Below are 13,933 nucleotides of genomic sequence, written 5' to 3'. Positions count from 1 at the left end.
TGTTTTTGATATATCCATTTTTATTTAAAAAAAAAAAAGTGTTATATTTTGGATTGTTATTTCTCAAGGACAACACTTGCAGTCATACTTATGGTGCAATATCTGTTTGTTGGATTTCGATTAATACAACAATTCATGTTTAAAAAAAAAAAAAATCCTTTAAATGGTTATCTTTCTCCATGCCTTCCATGCCCACGCATCTAAACAGCATGAAAAAAACCCCCACAAAAATACATCTATTGCATTCATTTACAATGAATACAGAAATATCCTTTCCAATGCATCAGCCCAAACATTTCTCTTCAAACAGGCAGACGGCATGATACTGGCAGTATTCTTTATCAGAAGAAGAGTAGGTAACCAGACTGAAAGAGGGATCATGGCAGGTACGGTTCAGTTACTTCCCCCCTTTCATGGCTTTCTTCTCTGCTTCAATTTCTGTGTGATCACAAGAGAGACAGACAAGGTGATTCAACTGATAGAACATGGCATTTATACATTATCATCCTGTAGTAGATAAAAAAAACTAAAACTACTGATTTACAAATGACACCAAAGTTACTCTAAAGGTGTCCAGGCTGGAATGCAAAATCAAAATTATAGCAATTAGCAAAGCACTTTTTAAAATGTATTTTACAGTTTAGTGTGGGACCAGTGTAAAAAAGACAGGATCCCACATTTCCTAAAATGCAACAAAGTGGCATATTCTATTTGAAAATTAGCCCTTGCTTTTCAACTCAAGTCTCCTAGTTAGAGACAGGCCATCTAGGATACATTTGTATTCTTCATGTGTACAAAGCTCCTTCAAGAAACAAAAGACAGTATACAACAGTTTTTACTATCTGAGTAGTACTCTTATTGATTTCATGTGTGAAATAGTGTCCAGGATTTACAAGATTAGGGAAAATCCCAAAATGTAGTTTAACAGAAGCTCAAGTAAAAAATTAAAATAAACAAAAAAAACAGTGAACTTTCTCAGAAATATCCCTGACAGAAATAGGTATCAAGGTATGAGCAATTGCTAATCGAATTAACCTATCATTTATAAAGAGCTCAGGATCCTAATTTCACTGCCAAAGAGCAAAGCTCTCCTGAGAAGGGAGTTAAAGATTTAGAGTAAGCCGACATGCACCAGCAGGGTCACCTTCTTTAATACTGAGGGAGCCTGGTGTCACATTGAGAAAGAGCAGTAAGTTGGGTGTGTATCTGCAGTTAATGAGTACAGGAATGTCTGCTGTTGGCTTTCATAATGGGAGGAGTTTAAGAAACCGGAATACTGAGCCAATCTTTGCAGAGAGACACACTTAAACACCTACCCTCTGCAGTTGGACATCTGATTCTTTCTTTTGTGTTTGTCTTCTTGAGCTTTTGCTTGTTAAATGACCCCAGCTCCTGATTGAGTGGCTCTTTGGCAGTTTTCTAATGGAGAAAAGTGTGTGAGAAAGAGAGAGAAAAAAAACATGAAAGAAAGAATAAACACATAATCCCATTATCATTTCATCAAAAGGATTTTCCAGTCCTGTACAGGTATACAAATCCTGCCCCTCCTCCGTTTATAAAGACAGTACTGGGCTGAACTCTGGAGTATGCAACCAGTCCCAACAGGTAGCAGCCTGCTCACAATGAACAAACAGCTCTAACACGGTGTCATGTTACACTCTGTTATTTACAGGTGTTCAGTTCCACAAGAGTGTGTATGGGGATTAGAACGCTCTACTTGAACATAAAGCTACATTGTTGTGTTGTGGTTAGGAAAAAAGAGAGGGGAAAAGCAAATTGCAGCTAAATAGTCTGTTTGTAGCAAAACAGAGTTAGATATATTTCACAGAAAATAGAGGCGGAGATGATTGACATCATTTCTCATTAGATAAAAGAGGAGGGTAACAGAGCAGGACTGAAAGAGAGTAATCTCCACAGGTAAGTTTTCTGGAACTTACCTCTTCGATGGCAATCCTCTCTTCATCAATTACTGTGTGATCAGAAGAAAGACACAGACAGATATAAGATGATCAATGTAACAGGGATGTAATGTTTTGAACACAAACAAAATAACCCAAAGTTTAGGCAACAGAACTACTTGTTTGTGTTTAGGAAAATATCATATTTTAAAAAAGAACAGTGACAATATTCAATTAATTAAGCTATGCGATCAGGATGCCATTTGGGTTTAACGTTTCACACTTACCCTCCGTAGTTGGAAGAGGGTTTTTTTCAAGCATTTCCGCCTTCTTGAGGTTGTCCCTTCTAAAGCCCACCAACTCTTTATTGAGTGGCTCTTTAGCACATTTCTGATGGAAAAAGTGGGAGAGCAAACATCAAAACATAGATCTTGAATATTTACATGCCCTGTAAAAATTAATGCAGATTAAAAGAATGAACACATGATCCCAGATTTATTTCATCACTCAAGATGTAGTCTGCACTACAATCCCATACCCCATCAAACCTCAGGGAAGAAATGAAAGTGAAGGAAAGGTGTGTCCAAGTGGGTCATAACGTTTTTCCCAGAAGATATGTTGTACAATGTACTTAGCACTGTCAGAGAAATTCACAAGCAAAAGGCACAGAGAGAGAGGAATCACGGCAGGTACATTTCAGTAACTTACCTCTTCGATGGCAATCTTCTCTTCATCAATTACTGTGTGATCACAAGAGAGACAAAGATAAGATGATCGATTTGTATAACAGGTGTATTGTTTTGAACAAACAAAACAACTAGGTTTAGGCAAGAAGACTACTTGTTTGGGTGTAGGAAACGATTGTGGTTTAGGTTAAAATGACTACGTTTGTAAATTGTAAGTGAGACTTGAAGACATGTTTAGCCTTTTCTCTTTACATGATTACTACAGTCACTGGAGGCCGGTGTGTTCCAGTCTGCAGTTTAGTTTACACACCTACTCATAAACCCAAGTTAAATACAGATCAACTCTCTGCGGAAGAGCAAGTTTGCTTAATTTTAAATGTTGAAAAAAAAGAGGAAACCATCGACCAATACTGCTTTACTATACCTTCCAATATGTTTTATAATAATTATTGCTTTACCTTATGTTCCTCTTAATATCGTTTTATTTCTCCATTTATATGGAGTATTTTCTCATTGTGCTGTTGCAACACTGGAATTTCCCGCCTGGGGAATCAATGAAGGCTTATCTTATCTTTCATAATGATGGCAGGGAGGAGCTCAACTATGTCGAATAAAGAGCAAAAACTAAAACCAGGATTGAATCACACATCTTTCCTCTTACCATCAGAAGTTGGAAGAGGGTTTTTTTCTTGCGTTTCAGCCCTCCTGAGGTCTTCCTTTTTAAAGCCTTCCAACGCTTTATTGAGTGGTTCTTTGGCACATTTCTGATGGAAAAAAAAGAGAGGAAAAAATCTAAATCATAGATCTTGAATATTGACACACCCTGTAAAAATGATAAGAGACTGCAGATTAAAGCATGAACACATGATCCCAGAGTTATTTCATCACTCAAGATGTAGTCTGCACTACAATCCCACACACCATCAAGAATCAGGCAATAAATAAAAGTGAAGGAAAGGTGTGCCCAAGTGGGAAATGAAGTTTGAGGAGGACATAATGATTTTTTTCAGAAGATAAAAGACCAAAGCAAGAAGACCACGTATTGCAGAATCTACTTTTAGCACTAGTGTCAGAGAAATGTACAAGCAGAGGCCGAGGTGATGGACAGGATTCCTAATTTAAAGAAGAGCAGGTAATAGAGCAGGACTTAAAGAGAGGGATTGCGACAGGTAGGTTTCTGGAACTTACCTCTTCAATGGCTATCTTCTCTTCATCAATTACTGTGTGATCACAAGAGAGAACTGATGTAGCACTGTGTTTAAACATTATCATCCTGTAGCAAGCATTTAAAACCCCAAAATACTATGTGCACACCACAGAACAAGAAGCTAAAAGCAGCAGTGTCAAAGATTCTGCATGCTTGGTGAGATTTGACTGTGCAGCAGCTGGTGCGACAGATGGATCCACTCATGAGTTTGGCTCCGTTATTTATAAGAATACAGAACCGCCTGTCAATGGTCAGGTTATTTTCCCTTGGTTTCTTTCTGAATTATATATTTTAAGTAATTTGAAGGGGGACGTTGGCAATTTAGTTTCGTTTTCACAAAGTTTGGACATTTGCAATAGAGACAAAAATAAATCAGCAGAGACACCTTAAGGTTTAATTACATTTCCCATATTGCAATTTAGAAGCATATGTTATGAGATGAATGCATGCTCAACGTCAGTCTCTTTTAAACCCCACTCTTCAGTTTGTCACACGGTCTTTCTGTGATAAATGTGTTCCAACCTGAAAACCAGTTTTACACAGCTCCATAAAGTCTCACAGAAGAATTTATGCAGTTTTTAAACATACTGTACAGTTATCCTCAAGAAAATGTAACTTAGTATGAAGTGGCCCCTTTTAATGTATTTTCTGCCTACGACATCAGCAGCAACAGGAAGCTTTGAACTTATACTGTATGTTGCATGGCTTAGGGCGTGGCAAAGCAGTGGAAATCAAATATGATTACAGTTAAATAATATGATTCAGACAAAACTGTGAAGAATGTGACTGGTTTTAAATAGTTATGTGCAAATTTTAAGGCTCATCAAAAGTGTAATTGTAACTTAAGTTGAGAAGAGCAAGGGAATTTACATGGAAAAGTTTGAAATACAACAATATCTATTTTAAGCAACATATTCTCAATTTACTGCTTGAAATCAAGGTAAAACTGGAAAGGAAAAGAGCCACATCATGCTAAAGCAATATTAAATGACAGTACAATTATTTTAAAGCAACAGAATAGCTCTCCAGAAAAGAAAGCTTAACATCATCAATGACCATTAAGCCGACATGCACCAGCAAGGTCACCTGAATGTTCCTGTAGCCGGATTGAGAAAGAGGAGGAGTCAAGAAGCAGTGAGCCTCGCAATACTCTTGCAGGAAGGGATGAGCTTTTTGCCATACTTTAGGGTTAACTCTCGTCTTCCTGCTGCGTCATGTCACACCAGATCTAAAAATCAGGCTTTTTTGTACAACACAGCACATCTGGGCCTCTAATTTTTGTTTTAAGTGACAGACAGTTTCTTTTTCAAACCCCAGTGCTAGATGGCATGAAGCTCCATTTGTCAAAAATAGCACCTTAATATAAAACAAATTAAAAAAGAGACAGAAGTCATAAAATAAACAGATGAGGGTGGGATTCAACTGAACAGGTTAGCCTTAAACAGAACAAGGACGAGCCCTAAGGTGGTTGGGTGTGTACATGCAGTTTATCAGTAATACAATGTTTGCCTTTGCCTTGCTAATGATAGGCTGGGAGGAGTTTATGTATGACTAACACAGATACTAGGAAGTGGAAAACCTTGGTCCAAGGAGAATGATAGTTTTTCAAATGTATTTAAACGAGAGCACACTTGTTTTGAACACCTACCCTGTGTCGTTGGAAGAGGGTTCTTTTCGGCAGTTTCAGTCTTCTTTAGTTTTTCCTTGTCAAAGCCCACCACTTCCTGCTTGATTGGACATTTGGTGCTCATTTTGGAAGATTTCTTAGGGGAGGAAGTGGGAGAGAAAGAGCCAACATAAGGATAAAAAGCAAGACCTTCTTATAAACTAGGCATCAAAAACCCAAGAAGGTACAACAAAGCATAAAACCCATCAGCTCTTTGTCATTTAATCACACAACATGTCTTTTGTCTGCAGGACAATCCCATGCGGCTGACAAATAAAGCCCCACCTCATTTAATGAAAAAAACCGCACTGGGCTAAACTCCGTAGTAATGCGAGCCAGTCACAAGAAACAACATGTACAAACTTTATAACCTGCAAAACATACAAACTGATGCAGTAAAACTGCTTGCCTGCTGAGAAATTCAGCGCTGCCAGGTAGCCAAGAAGCACAGTTGAACGGAGGGAATAAACAGGAAACCAACTGTATGGAAAGTCTGTGGCGCAGCAGAAAAACTCCAACCCGCCTTTAAACCCTAAAACTTATTTCTTTGTAACAATGATCGTTCCATAACAACAGTTAGGTATCTTTTTTTAATGGTCAAGCAGATAAACAGAGAAAATTCCGAATAACTTTACCTGGTGCAGAGCTGCGTTTATTCTTTTACGGGTAAAATGCTTCTGCGTTATTTGGGAAAAGACAACGGTTTAAGTAGAGTGAACGCACCCTTTTGCACGCCAACATGGACACCGATGTCCTGGCTCCGATTGGTTCCCAGAGCAGGAAGAAATTTGATTGGACAAGCTTGATGCTTGACTTGACTCGCTGCCTGTTCTTGCCAAGGAATGTTGTTATCTCTTCAATCATTTGGTTCTCTGCCCGGTACCTGGGTGGAAGAATGCAGAAACACTGGGCTCCCATTGTGATGGATCTGGATGCTTTTTTATTTGTAACACACACACACCATCTACTGGACTGGTTGAGGCACAACATGGTTTGACATGCCATTTTCAATAATACAAAAGTAAGATGTAGGCTACATCACAGAAAAAACAGCCAATAAGATGAATTTTTAATGTAATATGATGAAATTGTTTGTATTCTGAAAAAAACATAATATGATGTCATTCTGGTAAATAACAAGAAAGTAAACGTTCAGGTTCAGAGGTGTACACAGTACTCAGGTATACTTAACAAATAGTAATACCACAAAGTAAAAATATTCTGTTACAAGTCAAAGTCCTGCATTCAAAATGTACTTTGGTAAAAATATTAGCAATGACCCCTTTAATAATATATACAGTAGAATGGATCATAATTGTTGCAGCTATGTATTCTGGTAAATTTCACCCAGGGATAAATAACATATTCAGTTTCTGACTAATTTAACCTGCATGTCTATAAAGTCCTTAATGTAGACATGGGGAGAACATGCATACTCCGTACAGGACCGCACCACCGGCATTATAGCCCCGGACCTTCTTGCTGAGAGGCAACAGTGTTGTTCAACTTTTTCACATCTTATTTGTTCCCGTGCTTTAATTCATATGTAACCTCTTTTTATGATCTGTTGACCTTACACAATAAACATATTTTCATCTCCCTTTTTGCAGTTAATGGTAAAATGATTAAGCACAAAACAGATGGTCGAGATCAAGGCAACTGGGGTTAATATTCTGACCTTCACTTCGTTTTGGGTCCAGCCCTAAAGTTAAGGATGCTACATTTTCATACTGAATCCAATTTTCTTTAGATTCTACTTTACTGGTAAACGTGTTTCACAAAATCCACACCCTAGATAATGTACCATAGCTAAACTTGCAATTTCCATTGAACTTTTCCACCCAAAAACATCTTAACATTTAGCAGAGGTGTAAATAATCAAATTGATTATTTTTCATGTATGCTGACTCGCTGGCAAGGTTTAGTCTGACACATAAATTGATCACAACCAATCATTTTTTAAATCAATGTGCTTTTTCTACTATGACAGGTCAAAATATCTGCGGTGAAAAAGACAATCATTAAAGCACCTCATGAAAGTAGGATTTGGAGGGTTTGAACTGTCTCTTCACTCTGAATATTTCTGCTGCATGTCATAGATGGCAGTGGTGACTCCCCATGAAATGCAGGACCTCAAAACAACCAGAGAACCTCCTCTGTACAGCAGAGACACACTCCTCTGCCGAGATTCCCACAGCTTCTTCCACGAAGCGATGACGCCTTTATCCTCCCCTCCCACCTGTTTCTGCATGTTTGCAACAACCACAGACAGTGGATAGAGCGGCAAGCTGATAACCATGGAGCCCAGCATCCCTGAGATGAAGGAGGAAACCAGTGGAGACAGCCCCAGCCCCTCCACGGTAACCCTTAACGGTTCCTTCAGGCCAAAGTAGATAAAGCTGCCAAGAGCATTGCGTGCTGTTATGGGCAGAAGGCCTCTGTAGTACCCTGAGGACAGCCTCTGTGCGTTCAGCCTGACAACAATACTTTTGTGGGTGGGTAAATGGCGGTCATTTTTGCCATTTTGCAATAAACTCTGGACACGCTCAAAGGGGGTACAAACCACAGCTTCTACCACGCCTGCACCAAACCCAGCCAGAGCAGGCAGGGCTGAGGGGGAGATGAAATTCTGGGATGACGGGGAGAGCTGATGGAGGATGGTGTCTTGGAGGCCAAAGAGCAGAGTACCACCCAGGATCTTCATCAGAAGTGGTGAGACCACGCCCCTGTAGAGCTTTACGTGTCCCTCACTGCACAGCTGTTTCACTGCCTCAGAAACAACAGCGTTGTGGATTTGTTGACGGAAAACCGTTTTGTAGAAAGGAAAAACGATGAGGGTGGAGACTAAACTGGATGTCCCCCCTTGAAAGAAGCTGTGGAAACGCACCATCTGATCATTGCGGCTCTCTTCATCTTGTTTAGGATTAAGGCTTCCTGCCATTCGTGAGCTGAGTTCAAATCACTTCAGTGTCGCCTTAATGCAGGATAGGTGGACTGATGTTGACAACCAAGAATGAAAGAGGAACTAAAGCAGGAAATCACAGAGAAATAAGTTAATAATAAAAAGATGCAAGAGTAAAATGTGAACATGTTTATATATATATATAAAAACATATATTTACACGTGTAATATATAAAATAAAATCATACAGGAAATGTATACACTGAACCACGGAATGAAAATGAAACCAAAGGTTTTAAGGTTTTATTGGTCATATGCACAGCATATACAACGTATATTTTGGCAATGAAAATCTTATATCCCATGCTCCTCAAACAACTCAACATACATTGTGCAAATAAGATAAATAAAATAGTGCAAAAAGGATTGATCTCGGCTGTAAACATATTTGCACATAAATAAAAAATAATATATAAAGAAGTTATATCAGAGATGAAATGAACTTACCCAGCATGCGGCAACAGCCAAAAAACTAAACTACAAAGATTATATAGGGTAATTCCTATTTCAATTTCCGTTGTTTTCAGTGATGGATATTGAAAGCAGCAAAGGCGTCTTTGTTTCCCTGCACTGCACGTGGAGGGAGCTTATCTCTGGATATTCTTGAAGTAACGATGGCAAAATCTTTTCTACATGTGTTTACCCTAATACAGAGAAAAACTATAAAAACGTCCAACAGTGTATAACGATTTCAAGGTGAACAGGCGCACTGAGCATCTGCCGTTATGCGTGATTGGGACTCTTTACTACCATTGGCCAAGTGGGGTTTACGTCACGTGGTGGGCAATTGGTTGTTTCGTCTGTCGATCAATGTGTTGTCTTCTACGGAACTAGGGCGTGTTCACAAAAATACGTCATCCCATTTTTTTTTTACATACAATACTTTCATATTTTAATTGTTATTGCTATCAAATGAATACTGTTTAGAAGCCTTCCAAAATACCAGTAATTCAAATTTAAATGTCATTGATTGTCTGATAGATTGAAATGAGCTTTTAGCCACAGCAAAAATGTATTGTGTATTGTTTCTGTAAAATAAACAATTATTGCCCTGTATGATCCTGGTTGCATATACATTTTTATTAGCAATTATAAAAAGCCATATCCATTTATGTTTGACAGGAAAGATGTACACTGAACCCAAAGAGTGGATCTCCACTGCAAACATATTTGCATATTTATGTATGACATATTGTTGTCAGAAATAAAACAAAACAGTGCCAAGTTTTTACATATAATTTTATTAAGAACTCATCCTCAGACGCCAAACAAGAATTCACCCTATTGAAAAAGTAAACACTAAGGTTTTGAATATGCACATGGACAAGTCCTTCCTCCAGACATAAAGAAAAGAAAATAAAAAGCAGGTGAACATTTCTGAAGGAAGCTCCAGCCTGCAGAGACCCTAAACTAAAAACCAGAGAGCTTCTTTATAGCATGACCTTCAACGCCAAACCTTAACGGGTAAAACCTGGACACTGGACAAACCCCACTCAATGGAGAGCACCTCAAGAGTAAAAAAAAACATCCCAGAACATGGGGGGGGGGGGGAATGCATTCAATTTCAGACTGTTGAGGCACTCTTGGGTTGAGTGGAGCTTCAGCGGCACTGTAAACTAGTTTACTACACATTCACTTCATGAATTATAATCGTCCAAACGGCAGAAGACACGGGAGCAACATTAAAAACTACACTCGGTCATTGTAACAGAAAGCACTGTAACAGTTTTATATGGCAGATGGTTCTCCTGACCACCACATGCTCTTTAGACTAGATTGAAATAACTTCTGGTGAAGTGAATTGGTCAGAAGAAATTCTGTTCCTAAGTTTTATGAAAGAGGGGACAAGTTCACAGTGGATAAACACTCAATCATCCAAGTACAGTAAATATGCTGCCCTAGCTGCTTGCGAATGCTTTGGTGCCCAGACATCAAGGGGGTGACGGGGTCAGGGTTAGTAACAGACATGATATCAACTTCTTTTTCATGGTTTGTTAGCAGAACAACTTGCTAATGGTTGTGTTTGGGTTAGGAAATCCCCTCTTCACTTATTTGGTGGAACTGCACATTTAGCTGGGAGACATCATTTGTTACAAGGGGACGTGGCTGAACAGGTACGACACAGACTCGCCGTTGTGAGTTCTACGGATTGACTCTGCGAGAATCATGGAGATGTCAATAACCTGGAGGGAGAGAGGAGCAGAGGTTGTGAATATAGCTGGACTGGATGATTTGCATAATGACAAAAAAGTAGTTTATCAAGTAAAAGTTACAATTTCAAAACATCCTTGCTCAAACAGAGGATTTGAACCTTTGATTTATGTGACTTTATATACAGCTACATTTTACATTATTATTTTTAATGACATACTTTGGGCTCTGGATATTGTTTCTTTTTCAGATTACCTGTATTTTGGGACAATGCTTCATCTTCTCCTCCTGAGGGATTGTATTGGTGACCACCACAGCTTCAAAGCATGCATTGTTGATGCGTGAGATAGCTGGGCCGGAGAAGATGCCATGGGTTAGGATGGCATACACTTTGGTGGCACCAGCAGAAATGAGTCTAAGGGAGATAAACAGTATAATGCAATACAAATCTCAACATAACATGGATATATCCTGAATATAGATCTCTGAAATGAATCCAGTCATGTTCCCTTTCAAAGTTAGTTTGACATCAGGACAGAATCACAGCATCCCAATTGCCTTTCTTCCAGACTATCTGTATGCTGTAGAGTTTATTTAATACAGGAGCTAAATAACAATGGGGGCTTACTTGTCAGCAGCGTGACATATTGTGCCGCACGTGTCGGCCATGTCATCTACTAGAATGGCGACCCGATCTGTCACATCTCCAACGAGAACCATGCGGTCCACTTCATTTGCCTTTTTCCTCTCCTTGTGAATAAGGGCAAAATCCACATTCAATCTGTCTGCTATCGAGGTGACCCTGCAAAAGGAAAGTATAATGTCAAAAGTGTATACTGCAGTCAATTTAGAGCCTAGTCAGTGATAAGTAAAGCATAAAAAAGCTTAATCTTAAATACATTACAGAGGAGATGTTCAAGGGTACAACAACTACCTCTTGGCTCCTCCGGCGTCAGGTGACACAATGGTACAGTTTTTCCATTCAGGGATGTTCTCCTTGATCCATTTCAGCACGGCTGGCTCTGCATACAAGTTATCAACAGGAATATCAAAGAACCCCTGTAAAAGATAAGAGAGGTACATAAGCTGCGGTCACAGGAGCTGCAAATGTACTACCTGCTGGAAAGACCGATAAAAGGCTCAAATCTCCCTTTGACCTCCGTATATGAAGTCAAGACTATGAAAGTCATGTTTGTAATGTAGGTCATTTTAAGCCAAATGACAGATCAATGGCAGGATACTGATACTCATCCTGCTGTTTAGGCTGCTCACCTGTATCTGTGAGGCATGCAAGTCCATAGTGATGATATGGTCAGCGCCTGACACCGAAAGCATGTTGGCAACCAGCTTTGCAGAGATAGGGGCACGGCTCTGCAACAAAAATAGATCTGCTCAGTCATATGAAATAACCGAACAGGCAAGCATGGCTTGTTTCTAAAAATAATGCTCAAATGAGAGCTGACTCTAGACCTTAAAATGAGTTTTATCAAAATAGTTTGACCACTGATAGCTAATATGCAACAATCACAAGTATGTACATAGAATGGCTAAAAAGACATTCCTCTTTCATTTGGATCAGCTAAAACAGTCAAATAAGTTCATAATAAATGTTTAACTACAATGTTGCCTTTAAAATAAAACAAAGACTGCAATACAATACACTTATGACAAAATCTTTCTTCTTGCCTTACAGTCACTAATAACAGATAAAATGTTGTAGTTAAAACAATTCCATTAATGCAAATATCATTCAAATGTTGCAATAAGAGTAAACAGGCAAACAGATACAAGAAATTAACAAAAAGCGATGGAGTTGACTCAGCAAAGCATAGCGAAAACGAGAAAAGGAAAAAAAAACAAATCAAACAGCAAATACGTTTTGTCAAGCAGTTACTGATGGACATGGCTGCAGGCTTCTTGTCATGATGCTGGATGGCAAATGGCATGACCGAAGTAATTAGACAGATATCCCTCACCCCCACCTTGTCCTTCTTGTCTTGCCGGGCATACGGAAAGCAGGGGATGACAGCCGTGACCCTAGAGGCAGAGGCGATCTTGCAGGCGTTGATCATGATCAGCAGCTCCATCAAATTGTCATTGATCTCCCCACAGCCACTCTGCACTATGTAGACATCTTCCCCACGTACGCTCTCCCCTATTTCCACACTGTCAGGAAAGAGGTGACAAAACAAACAGCAGTTAGTGCGATGGAGTTAACACACCATGTCATGCAGGAGATAGATGACACAGTAAACAACGGCTTGTTATCTGAATGGAGGTCAATTCCACGGAGTTGAGCTACATGTTGAGCCAGATAGTGTCAATGTGATAGGACATTATTACTTCCGTTTTTGAAGCCAGTAAAATGGCTTCGTGGCCCAGAAACAGCAGTCAGCTTGTTAGTTAGCATGAGTTCCAAGCCATGCGTGGACTACAAGTTCCTAACAACACTGCGCGGTAATTCACCATGACACCACGTTTCTATTTGATAACGTTAAATGTCGCTTTGCTACGACATATGCCTATCAGGTAAACCTCTGGCTATAAGCTTCTTTTTAATAGCTACAACAACTCACCACGTTTCTTGGTTGCTAAATTTCTTCGTAACAACCTTCCCCAGTTCCAGACCCAGGCGGTCTGCTATTTTCTGAGACAGGTCTGGATGTGAGCTACCGCTGAATATTTTGATGTTTGGCATTTTGTTGCAGTCAGGAGCGTCGTTCAGTTCGAGCGGGAGGCGGCAACGGGCGGCTGTCGAGTCAGGAGAACCGATGGGCCCAAGACAACAACTGGAAATATGGCAACAGCTGATAAGCAACTCGTACCGTCCCTACCTATCCACCATTATGTCCCAAACATCACGCGTGCGACTCTTCCTCTTGGTGCGGCGCGCACGCTTTCACAGACGTTCTGCCGCGATGACGTCATTCAGGGGAGGGGGCGCGTGTTCCCTCGTAAATGCGTTTGCATTGGGTTTTGTCAGTGGTGTTACTAAACTAAACATTGTCTCGAGCAATGTTGAGATACTTGAGTATTTTAATTTGTTGCTGCTTCGTACTTCTACCCGACTACAATTGAAATAGTGTACTTTACTCCACTAGATTTTACAATTAAATTTGCATTGAGGTATGCTGTTTTTGAAACAATAAATTATTTATTTTCCAACAACTGTTTTCTTCAATAAGCATGGTGTTCACAATTCACGCTGCGATCTTCGAATATTCCTGCCACTTTTTTCCCTCCAAGATCAATCTATTTGTTTTGTCATCCAAAGTGTTTTCAACCAACAGCTCCCTTTGTGCATTTATCTCCAGTACACATTAAATATGTTTCCTGTGTGTACACAAGCACTCAAAACCTGCT

General features: G+C 39.5%; 3 protein-coding genes across 5 annotated transcripts; all 3 read right to left on the bottom strand.

Moving 5' to 3' along the window:
• tmsb1 (thymosin beta 1) lies at positions 1 to 6,390 on the bottom strand. 2 transcript variants are annotated; one of them, XM_063877243.1, is made up of 9 exons: positions 6,181 to 6,390; positions 5,440 to 5,554; positions 3,773 to 3,804; positions 3,246 to 3,348; positions 2,607 to 2,638; positions 2,186 to 2,288; positions 1,938 to 1,969; positions 1,317 to 1,419; positions 1 to 438 (listed from the first exon to the last, which is right to left on the bottom strand). In XM_063877243.1, exons 1-9 carry the CDS (start codon positions 6,373 to 6,375, stop codon positions 398 to 400), a joined length of 756 nt encoding a protein of 251 aa, XP_063733313.1. In that variant the 5' UTR covers positions 6,376 to 6,390; the 3' UTR covers positions 1 to 397. The 2 variants fall into 2 exon arrangements, with proteins under 2 accessions (XP_063733313.1, XP_063733315.1); XM_063877245.1 differs by having other exon boundaries at positions 6,093 to 6,332.
• Positions 6,391 to 6,513: 123 nt separating this feature from the next.
• Positions 6,514 to 9,322, bottom strand: LOC134860305 (solute carrier family 25 member 53-like). Its single transcript, XM_063877242.1, has 2 exons — positions 8,867 to 9,322; positions 6,514 to 8,482 (listed from the first exon to the last, which is right to left on the bottom strand). The coding sequence occupies exon 2, from the start codon at positions 8,396 to 8,398 to the stop codon at positions 7,526 to 7,528; it is 873 nt and encodes a 290-aa protein (XP_063733312.1). The 5' UTR covers positions 8,399 to 8,482; positions 8,867 to 9,322; the 3' UTR covers positions 6,514 to 7,525.
• Positions 9,323 to 9,640: 318 nt separating this feature from the next.
• On the bottom strand, positions 9,641 to 13,465 carry prps1b (phosphoribosyl pyrophosphate synthetase 1B). Of its 2 annotated transcripts, none has more exons than XM_063877237.1 (7): positions 13,147 to 13,465; positions 12,547 to 12,736; positions 11,843 to 11,941; positions 11,505 to 11,629; positions 11,199 to 11,372; positions 10,826 to 10,985; positions 9,641 to 10,602 (listed from the first exon to the last, which is right to left on the bottom strand). In XM_063877237.1, exons 1-7 carry the CDS (start codon positions 13,266 to 13,268, stop codon positions 10,510 to 10,512), a joined length of 963 nt encoding a protein of 320 aa, XP_063733307.1. In that variant the 5' UTR covers positions 13,269 to 13,465; the 3' UTR covers positions 9,641 to 10,509. The 2 variants fall into 2 exon arrangements, with proteins under 2 accessions (XP_063733307.1, XP_063733308.1); XM_063877238.1 differs by having other exon boundaries at positions 12,553 to 12,736; positions 13,147 to 13,464.
• Between the last annotated feature and the right edge of the window lie 468 nt (positions 13,466 to 13,933).

The sequence above is a fragment of the Eleginops maclovinus genome, chromosome 23 (genome assembly GCF_036324505.1).
Source record: "Eleginops maclovinus isolate JMC-PN-2008 ecotype Puerto Natales chromosome 23, JC_Emac_rtc_rv5, whole genome shotgun sequence".
Classification (NCBI taxonomy): Eukaryota; Metazoa; Chordata; class Actinopteri; order Perciformes; family Eleginopidae; genus Eleginops; species Eleginops maclovinus.
Note: the sequence above shows the minus strand (reverse complement) of the source record. Positions and strands in the feature narration are given on the sequence as shown.